The sequence below is a fragment of the Buceros rhinoceros genome, unplaced genomic scaffold, assembly GCF_000710305.1.
Source record: "Buceros rhinoceros silvestris isolate BGI_N320 unplaced genomic scaffold, ASM71030v1 scaffold10615, whole genome shotgun sequence".
NCBI lineage: Eukaryota > Metazoa > Chordata > Aves > Bucerotiformes > Bucerotidae > Buceros > Buceros rhinoceros.
Window position 1 is genome coordinate 3,530 of NW_010413451.1, and position 15,927 is coordinate 19,456.

Here is a 15,927-nt window from a genome sequence, read left to right on the forward strand (position 1 = left end):
TTGAGTGCACGTGCTTGGCTACTCCTGTCCAGCAGCATGTTCATGGTTCAAGTGACATGACGTGTTTATTCCTGGTTTGAAGAGGGAGCTGGCGATTGAAGGAGAGCAGCGTCATGGGTACCTTGTCTATCAGAGGACAGATCTGTCAGCTGCATTTCTGTCTCCTTCTATCTTAAACAGAAAAATAGCTTGAAGGCATGTTGGGTTGTCAGTGAGATGTTGGAGAAAAGGAATGTGTCATCACAAGGCATCAACCACGTGTTTTGGGTGATTAGCGTCAGGTGACTGAGGAGAGCTCTGAATCCCTTTAAAACCCCCCACCTCTTAAACATTACAGAAAGCTAAAGATTATTCAAGTGCTGGAGACGTATTTTCTTAACCCTGACACGAACTCACGGTTTCTCTGTGTGGGCCAAGCCTCCTGCACCTGCCCGTCTGCCTAGATGGACCCACCGTGACCCAGGGTGTGCGTTTAGTGTCGTATTCATGAAGGGAAGGTGAAGGGGCCCCTTCCCACGCTTGTTTTTCATACGTTGTTAACTTCATTTTCGAAACAGCGGTTTCCAAACTGCAGACCACGTTTGCTCTGACTCAGACTTTGCGTGGCTCTGCTCAGAGTAGCCGAAATGCACGGTGGTGTTGGGAGAGGGTTTCGGACTGTGCTGAGGACCAGCAGCCCTGCCCAAGCGGTCGTTTAAAGTTGATATTTGGTGTAGGCGTTTGCTCGAAGCGGCCTCATTTCTTGGTTCGAGGACAAAATCGCTACAAGGTTCAAGCCCTAAAGAAGACAGGGAGAGTACGTCAGAGCATCTAAACCTTGTTAACGATGGTACCGCTGATGGTGGTGTAGTATCACTTCCCTTTGTCTGCCTGTGTAGGCTGAGCCCCCTAGAAAGGCTTTTACGGTCCGAGCATCAAGTCAAGACCTAGGCCGTTAAATGTCACCAAAACCCAGCAAGATTCACCACGGGGAATAGTTCCTTACGTGGAGTGGCCATGTTGTTGTGTTCCAGGCTGCTTTGCAACTTGGACTTCAAGTGATGCGTGTCAAATTTTAACCAGAATCAATTTTCCTATCACTTTGCATCGCTGTGCGTGTTTTTGCCCTCAGATTAGCAAAGGTCTTCCCTGGGTTAAAACCCAAAGCAGATCACAAAGCCCGAGTTCGTGCATGTTTGAAGGTTTCTTCATCAGTGGGGCTCGCGGATGTCCCCGTCACTGTGCTGTTCTTCTCTGGAGCAGGTGTCTGCAGTGGCATCGGTAATAGCTGGGCCATACTCTTTAATTGCAGTGACAATCAGGTTCTGGTTCCTTTGGCTCTTTCTCTGCCTTTTGGGTTTTTTTCCTTTCCTTTAATTTAAACTGTGATATGAGCAAGATGTTTGCCCAAAACGAAGTTTTACCAAGTGGTTGCCTTTTCCCAAGCCCCTCACTCAAACCTGTTGTCCAGGCACTGTTATTTTGTACACTTACTGCGCAAGGGGCTTTTGTTCTGCTCTCCTTGTTGGTGGGTTGGGGTTTTTTTATATATAGCGTCTCTCTGAAAAACGACTCATTAAAACGGCTTATTGGAAGAATCCGTTCAGATTTTTTCCTCTGCTCTTAAACGGAACATAGTAGGAAGGCCTCGGACTGGAGCTCTGCGTAATACTTCCTCCTTGGCAATCCTGCCGATCATCACCGACAGATACTTGTTTCAAAAATTTTCTTTAGCATAGACGAAAACTGGGAGAGAGGTCGCCTCAGAAGGGAAGCGGAACAATAGGAAGTCAGTTGTTTATTTTTAAAACTAGCTTTTTGGGGGTTTTTTCCTGTCTGCTTTATGGCTGGAGGTCTAAGCAGTGTGCAGCTCCTGATGGAGAGAGGTCTCTGCCCGTTAGACTGCTGCGGTCAGGGGGTGGGATTTCATCCTCGGACGTGCCCACCAAAGGTCTTGCGAGTGACTTGGTGGCAGGGCTGGCCCAGATCCCTTTCTTCCTTGCTTCCCTGGTAGATGAGAAAGGACCAGGTGGTTAGAGCTTGTCCGGGGAAGGATCAGGGAGATATGAAGCCTTTCCTGAGAGTTGTTGTACAGTGGCGAAGCTCTCCGGTTCCCTCCCCGAGTTTACACTCCCCTCCATCGGGAGAAACTGCTCATCCCTGAACACACGAGTGCACCAGCAAAGGCAGGCGTCGAGGCAAGGTCAGGACTTGCCTGCCCCAAGCCCTCGCAACTAAGGAAATGAATTGCGAAGCGATGTATTTGCAGCTGTTTACTCCTCCTTCGTTTGTTACAGACACCGTGCTCTGACCACAGCTGCAGAGCACAACGCGCTGGGCACCGGCACGGGCACGGAAACGGGAGCCGCCTCCCGCACTGGCTGCTCTGCACGTGTCCGAAGGATCCTCCTTGCACAGCCAGCTGCTTTGTTAGATACCCGCGGCCGCTGCTTGGCGGTGGGATGAGTGACCCGGTGAGTGAAGGCAGAGTTAGAAAGTGGGCCGAGGTTGTGGTGCGTTGTAATTTGGTAAAAATAAAATAATTTATGTACCTAGGAGGGGAACGGAACGTCTGGTGGAGAGCACTTCGGTTCTGCCTGTGTTTGCGGGTTTATATTGGGCACGCTGAGTGTTTGCCAGCCCCCCTTGTGTCAGCGTGAGTTTGAAGGACAGTTCCTCGGCCGACAGACGTGAGCATCGTAGCCCCAAGTCAGGTCAGGGAAAGCTGCGAACCCCTTGCTGGGCTCTGGTTTATGTCTGGTTGTAATTCCCGAGTGAATTGTGCTGGGTTTGTTCAAACACCAGGAAACCATGACTGCTTGGATCAGCCCTTGGTTTAGGAAGAGAGTGCACTCCTCTCGCGTTCCCTCCGTGGCTGTGAAGATGGTAAGCGTTTAACCTGACGCTTCCCTGGCCTCCTCTACTGATAAATTTTTCTCCTGTCCGTGGTAATAACCTCGTGGGGCAAAGGGAGTGTGCTTTGGAGGTGTGACTGAACCGTTACTTCGTAACCGAGGTACCGATTTTAATAGCAATTGCAGCTTGCTGGACCTCACGAAGCCCCAGGAAGAGTTGCCTTGGCCCTGTGCAGAGCCCGGCAGCGTTGGAGGCAGCCTTGGCAGAAGTTGGCCAAGACGGCCGAAGGAGAGAGGCGGTGAATCTGGAGAGCTTTCTCTGCAGGGGTCTTTTGCTACTCCGTTCTGTGTGTCACGACAAAGTCTACCGCCTCTCTCCCCAGTCTTGTGCCTCTTGCATTTATCTTTTCCTTAACTCGTACGATGTTGTATGCATTACCGTCCTTGCTTTTCATAATCGAGTACGTGTATAAATCTATTAAATCGTGTGATTTAATGAACGGTAGGTTTGAAATGATGCGTTTTACCCATGTGGGACACGCTCCACTTAGGAATGTGTCTAAAAGCAGTCCTTTGGGCATAGTGCCTTTTTTTTCCTCTGTTCCTTTTCTGTCCTTCAGAATAATCTGCATGTTTTTAAACTGAGGGGAAGGGGAATGTCTGAAACATTTGTTTTGGCATTTGCTTCAATGATATGACGGTGGTTGGTTGGTTTGATTTCCTCGGTAACCAAAAAAACAAACCAAAAGTAATTCCTCCTTCATCATCTAATTAAATGCAAACGGTGTGTGTACTTTCTGTAGATGCTGTCGGTTCACGCCATAAATTGCCATCCTCATCCTAAACCTGTGCCCCAGTGGAAATGGGATATTTCACCTGCCTCAGCGTTTATCACAATTTGCTGGATTCAGGTGAAGGTCAGATAAGAAATCACGTCAACTTTAACAGGCTGGCCTCTACAACTTTGAGCTCTCTTGAGTATTTAGTGTATTAAAATCACATAACTCAATTATAAAAGAAGGAGAAAGAGAAAACATTGTCAAGTTGGTGTGTTGAAATAATCCAGTATTAAAAATACTAACTTTTCTGTCCATCTTTTATGAATCCATGCCAGATTTCCCTATGGATTCCAATAACGGCAACTGCAGAGGCGCTGGCATCGGTGAGTACGCTTTTATACACCTGTCTGACCACCTCTCGTCTTTCACATTCTTTTACGATTTGATGAAGTGAGAGGGCTTCCAAGAGACGTTTAAATGCTCTGTCTTGTCTGGGAGTCCGGTAGATGGAGCTTTTGTGTGCTGGGGGCAGGTGGGGTGTTGGGCTGGGGGCACCTCTCAGCGTACAGCTCCGTGAACTCTTCAGCCCACCTCTTAGCGCTCGTCTCTTCTGCTTTTACCAGGGCGAAACTTCTGTCAGATCAGGAGGGCTCTGCCGATTTCGTTAGAAGTTTTGCCTTGAGCAGTGGTCATGGATTTTTCACTGGGCAAAACAGTGAAGAGAACGGTTCGTTCTGACTTGAAAGTTTGCAAATGAAGTTGTAGGTAATGGCAAAATTCCCGTAACCTGTGGAGGATAAGGCTGAGACCTTGTGAAACCGGTTTTATTCCAGCAGGGCCCCTGTTGCTCTTTATTTTTGTTTTGTTTTTGCTGGAACTGCCTAAAACTGCTTGAGTGTTCCCACTAGTCACAGGCCAAGCGAAGCAGTGAAGCCTGGGTTGGTAGCTGAGAGATCACAGAACGGTTGTTGCTCAAGCAAGCCAACGCCTGTAGGTTTCTGTGCCTTTTGTTATGATTCCTTCAGAAACTTTCCTCTCAGGCTTTTGACAAGAAGGTGACACTCGGCAGCGTCGCTGTGCCCATCGTTCTTCCCATCCCCAGAGGCGCTGCTAGCTGTAGCGTACACTGATGCTCAGGTTGTTAGTATAAACACCCACGAGGGGTTGTGGAATGTAAAATTAGATACCTATGTAACACTGGACAGCTCCAGCATTAATCTCTGTGACCAAATTATGGAAAGATATTAACAATGCTCAGTTTATAAAACAGTTTTCAAACGCGATCAGTGGGTCCCAGTGTGAAGGTGGCTACGCGGGTGCAAAATGTTGTTCAGATGGCAGCGTACCTCCTTTAGGAAGCCATCCACAATGAGAGAGACCCAACAGAAGCAAACCTCTTAGAGAGCTTCACTTGAAATTGCCCTGAGCACAGAACCGTGTCTGAAAGACTACCTAAAGATTGTTGTTATCCGTGTTAGCATCTTCTGAGCTTTAAGCCATTTTCACTTGTGTGGTGTTGAGACGGTGTGGCTTTTGTGCTCTGCAGGGACTGTACAAAGAGCGTACAAGCTTTACTTCGGCTGTGAAGGTAGAGCTGGATACCTTCACCTCGTACCAAAAATATTAACCCCATCTTTAGTACTGCCTGTGCTTAGAGATGCAGGTGGCTTGAGAGACCAGTGAGTGACCCTGCAGTGGAGAAGAGCCAGATTCCACTGCTGCAGTCACGATGCTTTTCAACTAGCGAAAGCAAAACCAGACCTAAAACAATCCCATCCAAAAAACAGGGTGAAGTTGCACGGAAAACTTGCTGGTGGAAAGGAAGGGTAATACTTTTACCACTGCCTTTGGCGGTACAGACACAATTTTTGCTTCAGTGCACTACACCTGTTTCAACCGACCAGCACAGTTTAACCACCCAAAAGGCCATGGTTCAGAATCGCTTCATTTGCCTGTTCAGTACTGGAATTTTGCCTTTGGAAGTGGAAATTTTTTTTTTCTTTTTTTTTTTTTCCTCCCCCCAAGCAACCTGCTGTGTTTTAAGGAAACCTGGACTTGGCTGTATGGTTTCCGGAGTGTATTGCACATGCTGCTGCGAGTGGTTGCAGGGAGCAGTACTCAGGAGTTCCCCCTGCCCCAGGCACCTTTTATCTCTGGCAGAAACCTTCCCTCCGAGTCTGCCCGGGGTTTTGGGGAGAACTTTTTTATCTCTCACAGCAGTAAACCACATCGTTGTCTGCTTCACCAGATGCTTTTCACGTCACTCAGAAACTTTTCCACAGGCTTTTTTTATCCTTAATTCATCAGGGAGGCAATTGCTAGGTCTGTGTGCTGGTACCAGTCAGGGTGACAGACAGGTTTTAGGTTGTGCATGCACGTGTGTTTAAGAGGCACGTTTCTTGGCAGTGATCCGTGGGGAAAACGCTTTCCCCATGTCGTCCCTTTGTTTTGTTGTTTACCGGGAGAAGCTGTCGAAGGCATAGATTTTGAGCTTTTGCTAGTCCTGTATTGACTGGTATTAAAAAAGAATATTTCGTGATAAAGTTAGCTGAGATCTAGGTCAGTATTGGTGTGAGCCTCTGCTGCCCGTCTTGGTGCTTGGGATATAACATTGTCGTGATTCCAGAGCTCTTCTGGTGACTCTGGCAGCTTCAGAGGAGACTATTGTGTAAGAGCGGCTTTCCCTCAGCATCAGGAGATGCGGTATAGTTTCGTAGCCACCTTTTGTGGGTGTTCCCACTCCCTGGGGAAAGCCCAACTTTGCCAGAAACGTGCATCAATCAAACATGAATTCAAGGCTGGAAGGTGTCGCTGCGCTTGGCAGGAACTAGGTGATCTTGAAGGTCCCTTCCAACCCCAACCCTTCTGTGATTCTGTGTGTTCTGTAACACCCACGCGGTGCCTCCTTTGGAAGTCACCACACCAGGACCTGGGAGAGACGAACTGATGCTGGCTCTGCGACTGACGTAGTAACTGACCTTGGCAAGTGACTCTGTGTTAGTTCCTCTGTCTCTAAGAGGTGATGAGGAATGATGCAGTGTTTTGTAAAGTTCTTTGAAATGTAATTTTGAAAAGCACTAGGACAACTAGGAGAACCTGGGCAGGAATGTAATTTACTTGTAGAATAAGACTAATAAAATCTATTCCTCAAATTAATAAAATAATCCACTACCATCTTAAAACCGAGGGTAATGAGAGGCTGTGTATCCTTCTCTTGTAATTGAGACTATTTTATTCTGCTTGTGCTGCAAAGCAAAGTACTGTAGAGCAGGAGGATGTTTAAGTGTACGAATTGTGGGACTTGAACGCTGAGATGCCTGCGTGAGCGTGGGTCAGAGGAGCACATCTTTTATGGCCTGTTTCAAGGCAGCTTATAAAATGGGCCATAATTCGGCCTGAAGTATGCATGAGCTCCTGCAGGCAGAAGGGAAGCCAAAAATCACTTCCCTTCTCTGCCTTTATTTTTTTAAGACAGTCTCATACAAAAGCTGAAGTCTGTAGGATGCTATATATAGATTCCTGAAGATGTGTTTGAAATTCGAGGAAACAATGCACGCTTCTTTTGAAATGTTCTCCTCTTTCCTGCGAATTTTTTTTTGTCTTTTCAACTACAAAAATTCTTTCAGTAGAAAATAAGTATGATTTGAGAAGTCCATAGCCGTATGTTTGCATCTCTTGTTTTTTTAATATGCAGAAATCCTATATAGCAAATAAAAGTTCTTTTTCAGACTGTTCATATTAGATTTAACCAAATCACCAGCTTACATAAGTTGGTATTTTACAATGATGGTGTATAGAAATAAGCTGCATTATGTCTACTTCCACTTACGTACTAAGTTAAATGTCAAAATAGGTGACCAAGTGTTCGTAATACTGGGACCTGCTGTTTGAAACAACTCCTCCAGACCCCACTTAGGCACTAGCTTGAAATAAGTAAATATTTGCATTAGACCAACCAGCCATGAAATATTGGTGGTGGTAATGAACACACGGGTCTGCAGCTTCAGCGTTAGCACTCCCTGGGCGCTAGTGAAAATGTTTTTACCGCTGTTATTGTTTCCAGCTGTCTGGAAGCTGCACCACTGGAAATGCTGCTCTGACAGCACTCGCTGGCGTTGTCTTTCGAAGCCCGTCCTTACTGCCGTAAGGGCTAATAATTTCCCTGTTTTAATTAAACCTGAGATTCTGGGTCATAATAAAGTTGTACACAATTTACACAAAAATTGCGGAAGAGCCCGGAGCAGGATCAAGGTAGCACCAAACACCTGCAGTCATGTGAACTTCTTCAGCCTCTTAAACTCACTCACTCTTAAACCTTCAGCCAGATGCTGCTGAAGAGACGTGGTTGAGGTTTCGTTTTGTTGGGAGCATCCCAGAAGCCAGGAGGCACGCGCCCCTCGGTCCCACCACCCTCCGGTGTGCTTCATCTGTTGACTGTAGCTCTTTGACATCTTCAGATGTAAAGGGGCTGAGAACTTTCATGGTGCAGCTCCAAAGATTAACTCTACGTTGGTAATTAGCTACAAAAATCATATTCCTTATGTTGAATGCTAGCCATAGTATCCCAGTTTATAAACCGAGCTGGGATGTGTAGTCTCCAACCAAACGTTGAATCGTGCCCTCTCACAGCATTTTCTTTGTGTGCCTGTGTTACGGTCTGTACGATTCGAGGTGCAGAAAGGAGGGCATTCAGTCAGTGCAGCACGGAAAAGAGACGACGTGCTAAGGACGTGAAACTGCAGCACCTGCGAGCACACGGGAGACCAAGACTAAACCTTGAATTGGCGTCAAAGGGGAGATTTCGTCACTTCACGCTCCAAGTCCTCGTATTGTTGTTGAGGGCTTCGTTGGTTGTAGTGGTTTGGTTTGGATGTGTTTTTTAAATTTCGGCATGTCAAATTTTGTCCTAGAACCCGTTGAGGTCTCATGGACAGTTCCACCGCATCTTCCAGCAGACCAGACCAGGAACGCCCTGTGTTCTTCAGTTTCGTTTGCCTGTCATAAGTCAGTTGGGTGAAATTTTCGCAAAGTGTGAGCGGGGGCTTTCGGGGAGATGGTCCCTGAACATACACTCTTCTAAACAAAACTTTCTGTTTTTGTAGAGCGCTGCAAATGTAAGCCTATGAAAGCTACCCAGAAGACCTATCTACGCAACAATTACAACTATGGTAAGAACAGCTGCCTGGCCAGCTCCCAGTGTTTTTAAGCTACAGTAAGGGGGAAGCTTTCATTCAAAAAGCCTGTGGTCCCACATACTGATGTTTAATGCAGTGGTACTTCCTACAGAAGGGTGATGTGGCCTGAACATCTCCAGATGTTAGAAGAATGGAGGGCATTAGCTTAATGTGTTAGTAAAGGAGTGTCTTTGTTGACGTTGAGTGTTATTTCAGCATCGCTTCAGCAAGCGTTTGGGGTTGGTGCACATCCTCAGTGTGAAAAGCAACGTGACAAAAATGACCTTGTGGGCTGCTCAGCCTGAACTGCCGCTTTGGTTTCCAGCTCCACTGTGCTTCTGCAAAAAATAATGTTCGTACTGACTTTCACACCTCCATGGGATCCAGCAGGCGCACTAGGTTCTTCCCCCGTCGTGTATCGAAGCCGAAGTGAGCATCTCGCCAGCGGTGTTACGCTGTCAGGAACACCTGTGGAAGTCCACAGCGTCCGCATTAGGCCTTCACCTGTCCAGGTTGTCCTGGTCTTCAGGCGTGTCGCAGGTCCAGACTGTTACTTTTCCTGCTGTTTGTTTTAAGCAGGAAGCCAGTGAATAACCGTCAGAGGAGCTGAGCAGACGGGCCTGTCCTTTTTCCCAGTCATTATGTGCCTAAGGCTCAGTGAAGCCCAAGTCTTCGTTTACATGATAGTGATTCCATAATATTTATTGAACTTACCCATTTACACAACTATAGTCAGATGAACTTATCTAAAAATAGATGCTATCAACAGCTGAAAAGTTGTAATTATGTTCAGTCAACTTCTTTATTATTTTTTAGGTGACCAGTTAGCTTTATGTTGTTTTGGTGGATTTGTTTGGAAAATAATTACAGGGTGACTGTTCCCTAGCGGCTACTCGCACGTGGTCGAGAGTCACTGAAGTGCGCCACTGCCCATCTTTTCAAGCTTTTGAAATTAAAGAAGTTTCAAAATGCATTTGAAATTCCTCTAAACTAAAGCAGGTCTTTGTTTTGAAATCCTAAGAGGTTTTAAGAAAGTGGATCACTTGGGGTAAACGGGTGTGTTAAATGCACAAGGCAGTTAACTGTTGGCGGTGGTGTTTAAAGTGGCTGCAATACGTGCTGGCTGATGGTCCTTACAGGCAAAGTGTGAAGAGAGGAGATGTGTAAGTCCAGGGTCTTCTTTCTTTCCTATTTCTTTTCTCACATAGGTTAGAAGAAACTCAGAGTGTGGGGAACCTGCCCTTTGTAACAGAAAGAGACTCTTGTTGGCAGGCTGTGAAAGATGGGGCATTCTCTGGAGCGTGACATCTGGATGGGCTTTGCATTTGCATGTGGTATCAGTTCACTGGTCACCGTAAGAGAAACAAAAAGCATTGCCTTTGAAAGGCAACTTTCCCTCCTGCGCAACTTAAGGCAAAAGGAAAGGATGAGGGAGGAAACAATTAGGCAGGTCACCAGGTCAAGAGCAGGAGCGTTTGGAGTTCATAAAGAGCAGAGCAGATTGGTACCGGGTCACTGGAGAGAGAACGGAAAAGGTAAGGGCCTGTCATCCGGCAGAAGGAGCGGTACAAGAAGGTTGAATGCACGTTCCTGTTTTTGAAGGGTTGAGAGTGACAAACTAAGTTTGGTCATCTGAACTTCATGTAGCCAAAGAAGGAGCAGTTACAGCTTGAGGAAGGAGGGGAGCGTACAGTGAGTGATACAAACACCTGAAGTGGAAAGGGCGAAGGAGAAGGGATGCTAAAGTTAGAGCCCAGCTTAAACAGGACATAAATCTCACTGGTACGTAACTCCTGCTCGTGACTATACGCTTATGAGATACACGGAGTTCCCTGGACCCTCTGAGTGGAGGACGAAGTAATGAAGTGAAGAGATGGGGGCAGGGATGTTGCTGGAGTTCAGCTCAGCTTTTGATAATGGACCGTGCAAAAGGCACGGTGACCCAGAGGTCACCAAGAACGGCTCGGAGCGGGGGGACCTGCATTATCTGCTGCTGCTGACTGCATGCTGTTGATTTTCCCAGTCATTCGGGCTAAGGTGAAGGAGGTGAAGACTAAATGTCATGACGTCACTGCAGTAGTGGAAGTAAAGGAGATCCTAAAATCTTCACTGGTGAACATCCCAAAGGACACTGTAAACCTTCACACGAACTCCGGCTGCCTGTGCCCACCACTCAGTGCCAACGAAGAGTACATCATTATGGGCTACGAAGATGAAGAGCGCTCCAGGTAACTCTTTCTGCGTTGCCCTTGGAGCTTGTTTGTTGTTGTTCGTTCCCCTGCCCATAAAGCTGAACTTCAGAGCCCCCAGGAAAGGAAAACGTGGTGTGGCTCTGTACATCTCCATGGTGGTAATTGGGGGGACAAGGCATTCTGCGGGCACAGGGAACTTGGTGCATGTCTTGGGTTGTGTAGCTTGTGCATGCCTGTCGATGGAGTCACTGGTTGTCTCCGTTGTGTAGGTTACTTTTGGTGGAAGGCTCCATAGCTGAGAAATGGAAGGATCGTCTCGGTAAAAAAGTAAAGGTAAGAAAATACCTCGCCCTAAGTCAAATGTTGCAGATATCATGAAATGTTCACCTAATCCTTGAAAATTAGGGAAGACAATACACTTGCTGCCCCAGTTAATTAATATCAAATACCAAAAGTTAACTTGGTGTGTTCCTGGCGATAAGACTCAGAAATGCGTGCTGAATGCACTCAAGGGATCCGTTGAATTACCCCCAAGCAGAGCAGAGCAGCGCAGCAGCACTCGAAACCTCCGTCTCAAGAAAGCAAGCAGCAGGAGAGGCTCAGGCTGCTGAGCGTTCCGCAGCACACGCCTGCTTCGCTGGGTTATCAATCCAGTTCTCTTAAGAGAAGGGGGCTGTGCAGATGTTCTCCAGTCTAAGTCAGGTTAGTTAGTACTCTTTAGATACAGTTCTCCTACCACACTGTGAGGATTAGTGACTATTTTAGCTTGACCTCCCTGGCTTGGATGAGGGAGGAGCGTGGTAAGGGAGAAGTCACCCCAGCAGACTGGAAGCGGTGAGCTCAAGCGCAAGGAATAGATGACAATATATTCTGATGGTTTGTAACTCAGGTGTATTCTATTGCCTTCCAACTTCTGGAAGGATTTGCCTTTTTCTGTTTTGATGCGCCACGAAGTATCAGTGATTCCAGCCTTGTTAGGAACGTCATTATCCACTGAATATTCTTATTTTGACAGGATTTCTCAGCAGCTGGTTTGCCATAGCGGTTGTGCCTGTGCAAACCAGTCTCCCCTTCCACTCAGCACTTTCTGCAACAGCATTCATGGTGACTGGCAGGAAAATACTGCTCTGATTACAAACACAAGATCTTCTGTGCACATTTGTCACCTCCACAGAGATTTCATGAGTGAAAAGACACGGGGCTCTTATTCCAAGCTGATGTTTGATTTGGCAGAACCTGATGAAATTCGTGCCGCAGAGCAAATACCATGTTGCTGCTGTGGGCCGACTTCTGCTCCGTTCCAGTTCTTGGGTGGGAGTATCGTTTGTTGGGGAAATCGCTTTGTTTTCTCCCTTCCTTCCCTATGGCCTGTGACCTGCCGCCTCTGCCCTGGCGCCCAGCCTGGGGCTGCTCAGGACCGTGCCGCGTCACCACCTACTTCCCATCGTAACCTCTTTGTCGAGAAGCATCACCAGCTGTACCAACTGTATTTATGACCTTTTTTTCGTACTGTGGTTACCTGGAAAAGTAAAATCAAATAAATAATAGGGTTTTTTTTTCATTAATGGAAATCGGTTGACTGTTTTTTCATCCTGCTTCCCCCAAAGACTGCATGAATAGCTTCATTTAAATTTTATTATTTAGACCGTGAGGTGCTTTTGAGCTGAAGCCGTTAAGCCTTCTACCAGCCCCTTCATTCAGAGAAGCGACAGGAAGGCCAGGAAATGGTTTCTCTATTTAAAGCGACTTTTACTGATAACTCACACTCCACCATTTGAGCCCAACACGGGGTGATGCAGTGGAAACAGCGACGCCTTTTATTTTTTTGCTGCTGTTTCCAAACACATGCAGTTGCTTTACATATGACTGACTTCTTCTGTAACCTGTTTTTGTAATGTCTTTGCCTTTCGATACGCAGCGCTGGGATCAGAAACTCCGCCAGCTCGGGAAGGGGAAGGGGGAGCCCGGACACAGCGACTCTGCTCCGAAGCCTGGCAAACCCAGCAGCGCCCGACAGGCCCGTAGTTAGATGTGGGACGCCCTACGGTGACATGCAGTGGACTATCTACCGAGACTTCATGGTCGGAGCAGCAAAGGAGGAATTGCACTATTGCACGTTATATTCTATTGTTTACTACAAAATAATGTCTTAGCTTCCATTAGTTTTTATTCTCCCTCCTGTTTTCTGCCTTTTTTTTTTTTTCAAATGTTTGCAAGCCCTGGAAATATTTTTTTTTTTTTGTTACTAAGAGCTGTAGAAAACTGCCCTTATGAGAGAGGAAAGATGAGAACATGTTGCATTTACCGTTTTATCTCCTGAACCTTCTTAGGGAGAAAATTCTGGTGCAAGTAGGAGTGAGATCTTGCAAAGACCGTCACTTGAAGTCATGTCTCCGCTGGCTTCCCCCTTTCACTCGTCTCGGTCACTGTTGCTGAGATGTGTTGCCTTAGGGGAAGGTTGTTATCTTGAGGTGCATCATGTTTTATTCTGAAATACATAAAGAAATGACGTTAAGAGAACTGTTGTAATCAGTACACCTTCGTTAGGTTTTCTTATAAATAAACCACCTGTGTAAGCCAAAGTCGAACTTGAGGTACTTCCCGTGACAAGTATGGTGTGCTGGTGCACAGGGGAGCTGGGTTTTCCCGGGCTCTGGACCTTGCGGGAGGGGTTGTACAGTTCGGTTACCGCACGGCGTCATTTGTACTCTCCTTCTTCTCTTACAACAGCAGTTTTTATCCCCTTTTCGGTCTTTTCTCTGCTGAGTTGTAGGAGTAGACTGACTTACCAGGCCTGCTTCTCAGTACAGGTCTGCACCTTATCCTTTTGATTTTGTGGTGTTATTCTTAAATCTGTGCCTACATAAACAAGCGTTCAATGCTCAGTAAAATATGGCCAATAAAAGAATTGTAGTTGCCAACACAGAGCTTGATGTGTCTTTTCAACGAATGTTCTGGTTTTGTGTATTACTGTTGAAGATACAAAAAGCAAACCAATTTAATTTCTGTGCTTTTGTAGCATTCTTTGTAGATAGTGCCAACATGCTGGAAATTTATCTGCTGTTTTCCTATGCTCCCTTCCTCAAAAGAAATTAAGATGGGGTAAATAAAGAACGCTCCTCTTTGCTGTAGTCTGCGGAGGGGAACCCGCTCTGCCTAGGGTGCAAGGGGCTGCTGCGCTCTCGGCTGTCAGCATTGTCTGAAGTTCGTTAGGGCTGCCTTTCATTCAGGAAACAGTGCTGAGTTGTTAGACAGCGTGGAAATACGGTAACAAGCAAACCCAAGGAATACCAGGGAATATTTATGATAACAGTCTTTTGTGTTTCCAGTTCACAGCCAGAGGCAAGTTTTCCCGTGGGTTGGATACCAAGTGAGCTGAAACATAGAACTGTGTCCTGCAGCACTCAGGCTTTATTTATTTATTTTAAAATTCAGAGTAAAGGGGTAATTTAAGGGACGGTTTGGCTCTGAAGGCTAGCAGTGAACTCTCCGCCAACTAGCCCAGCACTTGCTGGCTCAGAAGCTGTGGAAGGGCTTTCGAAGAGGAAGCTGAATTAGAAGAGTTAAGAATTATTTAAACAACAGCAGCAACGAAGCTCTTCCCGTTTGCAAACATTGCGGTGGTGTGTTTTGGACATTGGGGCGTGGCGCTTCCATTCTCGTGCGTTCTGTCGCGTGGTTCCCGTGTTCTCCAGCCGCACTGCTGGCGGGCAGGTTTCTGCCTGTGGAGGTCGCAGTAGGTATGGCAAGGGGAGTGTGATCGCTGAAGCAGCAAGTCCTGGGAAGCCCGTTGTCAAATCACATTGTTTAGTTATTGGCCTTTTTTCCCCCCAAGACATCAGTGAATAGCAGGCAGTTGATGTGAGACTAAAATCTGCTGCACAAAAAGCCAAGAAAACCCAACTTCTGAGTAATTTCTTTACTACTGCCGTCTCCCCCTTCCGAGGAAAGCGAAGTTGGTCGTCATTTTACGTCTCATTTAATCAGGTCTCAGTTTGAGACTCACCTACCCTCGCATGCAGTTTAGTCTGTGGTGCAAAAATGGTTGGTTTTCTTTGTCTTCTCCAACTTGCGTGGAGTTTTATGGTGTTGCTTCCCCTCACTGTCGCCCCGATCCTGCACTCCAGGTGGGTCGGTATCTGCTAACAGGTTCTGTTTTGCCCAGCTGAATTGTTTGTAAAGGTCCTGTTCCGCATCCAGCATCTCCTTCATGGCTTTCTTAAAGTAAGATGCTCTTGCTTCATCCTTTAATCCCCCTAGCTAAAGTCAAAGCAAAAATAATGCTCTCTGGGGGCAAAGGAAAGGAAGGAAATAGATCTACTTCATTAACGGCAGAGAACCGGGGTCTGATCTGCTTTAACTCCCGTTTTATTTGCTAGGCTGAATCTCACGTCCATTCTTCGTTGATGAACAAGCTGGCGACCAGAGGTGAGGCAGCCGTTTTCAGTGTCATCACCCGCTGCTGGTGTGCATTTCCAGGGAGCGGAGGAGGGTGGTGACTTCCTCTGGAGAGCGGAGGTGCTGGCACTGGGTTTGCTCTCCTCTGCACGTGCTAGCTGAGAGGATTTGGTTACCTGTCTCTCTCCCTTCAGCTAAGGGAGCAGCATTTGAAGAGGTGAGGGAGAGCTTGTTGAAATGTGTTCACCTCTGTGAGAGCAACGTCTCGGCAGCCATCATCCAAGAGCCCTCTCGGATGGCTGAGCAGTCACACTCGGGGCGGGGGAGGGCTCTGGCGGGGGGCTGTTACGTGGAGGAGTTTCCCATACAGCAGCCGCTGGCACGGCTGGGGATCCCCGTGGAGCGATGGGGATTGAGCTGCCTCCTAGCAGTCACACTCGGGGCGGGGGAGGGCTCTGGCGGGGGGCTGTTACGTGGAGGAGTTTCCCATACAGCAGCCGCTGGCACGGCTGGGGATCCCCGTGGAGCGATGGGGATTGAGCTGCCTCCT

At 47.2% G+C, this 15,927-nt stretch overlaps 1 protein-coding gene across 1 annotated transcript; it reads left to right on the forward strand.

The window, feature by feature from the left end:
* Positions 1–3,257: 3,257 nt before the first annotated feature.
* On the forward strand, positions 3,258–13,295 carry FRZB (frizzled-related protein). The gene is made up of 6 exons (XM_010136736.1): positions 3,258–3,336; positions 3,901–3,996; positions 8,716–8,781; positions 10,811–11,015; positions 11,249–11,312; positions 12,898–13,295. The coding sequence occupies exons 1-6, from the start codon at positions 3,258–3,260 to the stop codon at positions 13,006–13,008; spliced, it is 621 nt and encodes a 206-aa protein (XP_010135038.1). The 3' UTR covers positions 13,009–13,295.
* Positions 13,296–15,927: the final 2,632 nt, after the last annotated feature.

What these genes read in the sequence shown, in the direction of transcription:
- FRZB (XM_010136736.1), top strand. Translation starts at nt 3,258, where the DNA reads ATGTTGTATGCATTACCGTCCTTGCTTTTCATAATCGAGTACGTGTAT. An exon ending in ATCGTGTGATTTAATGAACG is followed by an intron (nt 3,337 to 3,900) that starts GTAGGTTTGAAA and finishes GAAATAATCCAG; the next exon opens with TATTAAAAATACTAACTTTT. An exon ending in CTGCAGAGGCGCTGGCATCG is followed by an intron (nt 3,997 to 8,715) that starts GTGAGTACGCTT and finishes CTGTTTTTGTAG; the next exon opens with AGCGCTGCAAATGTAAGCCT.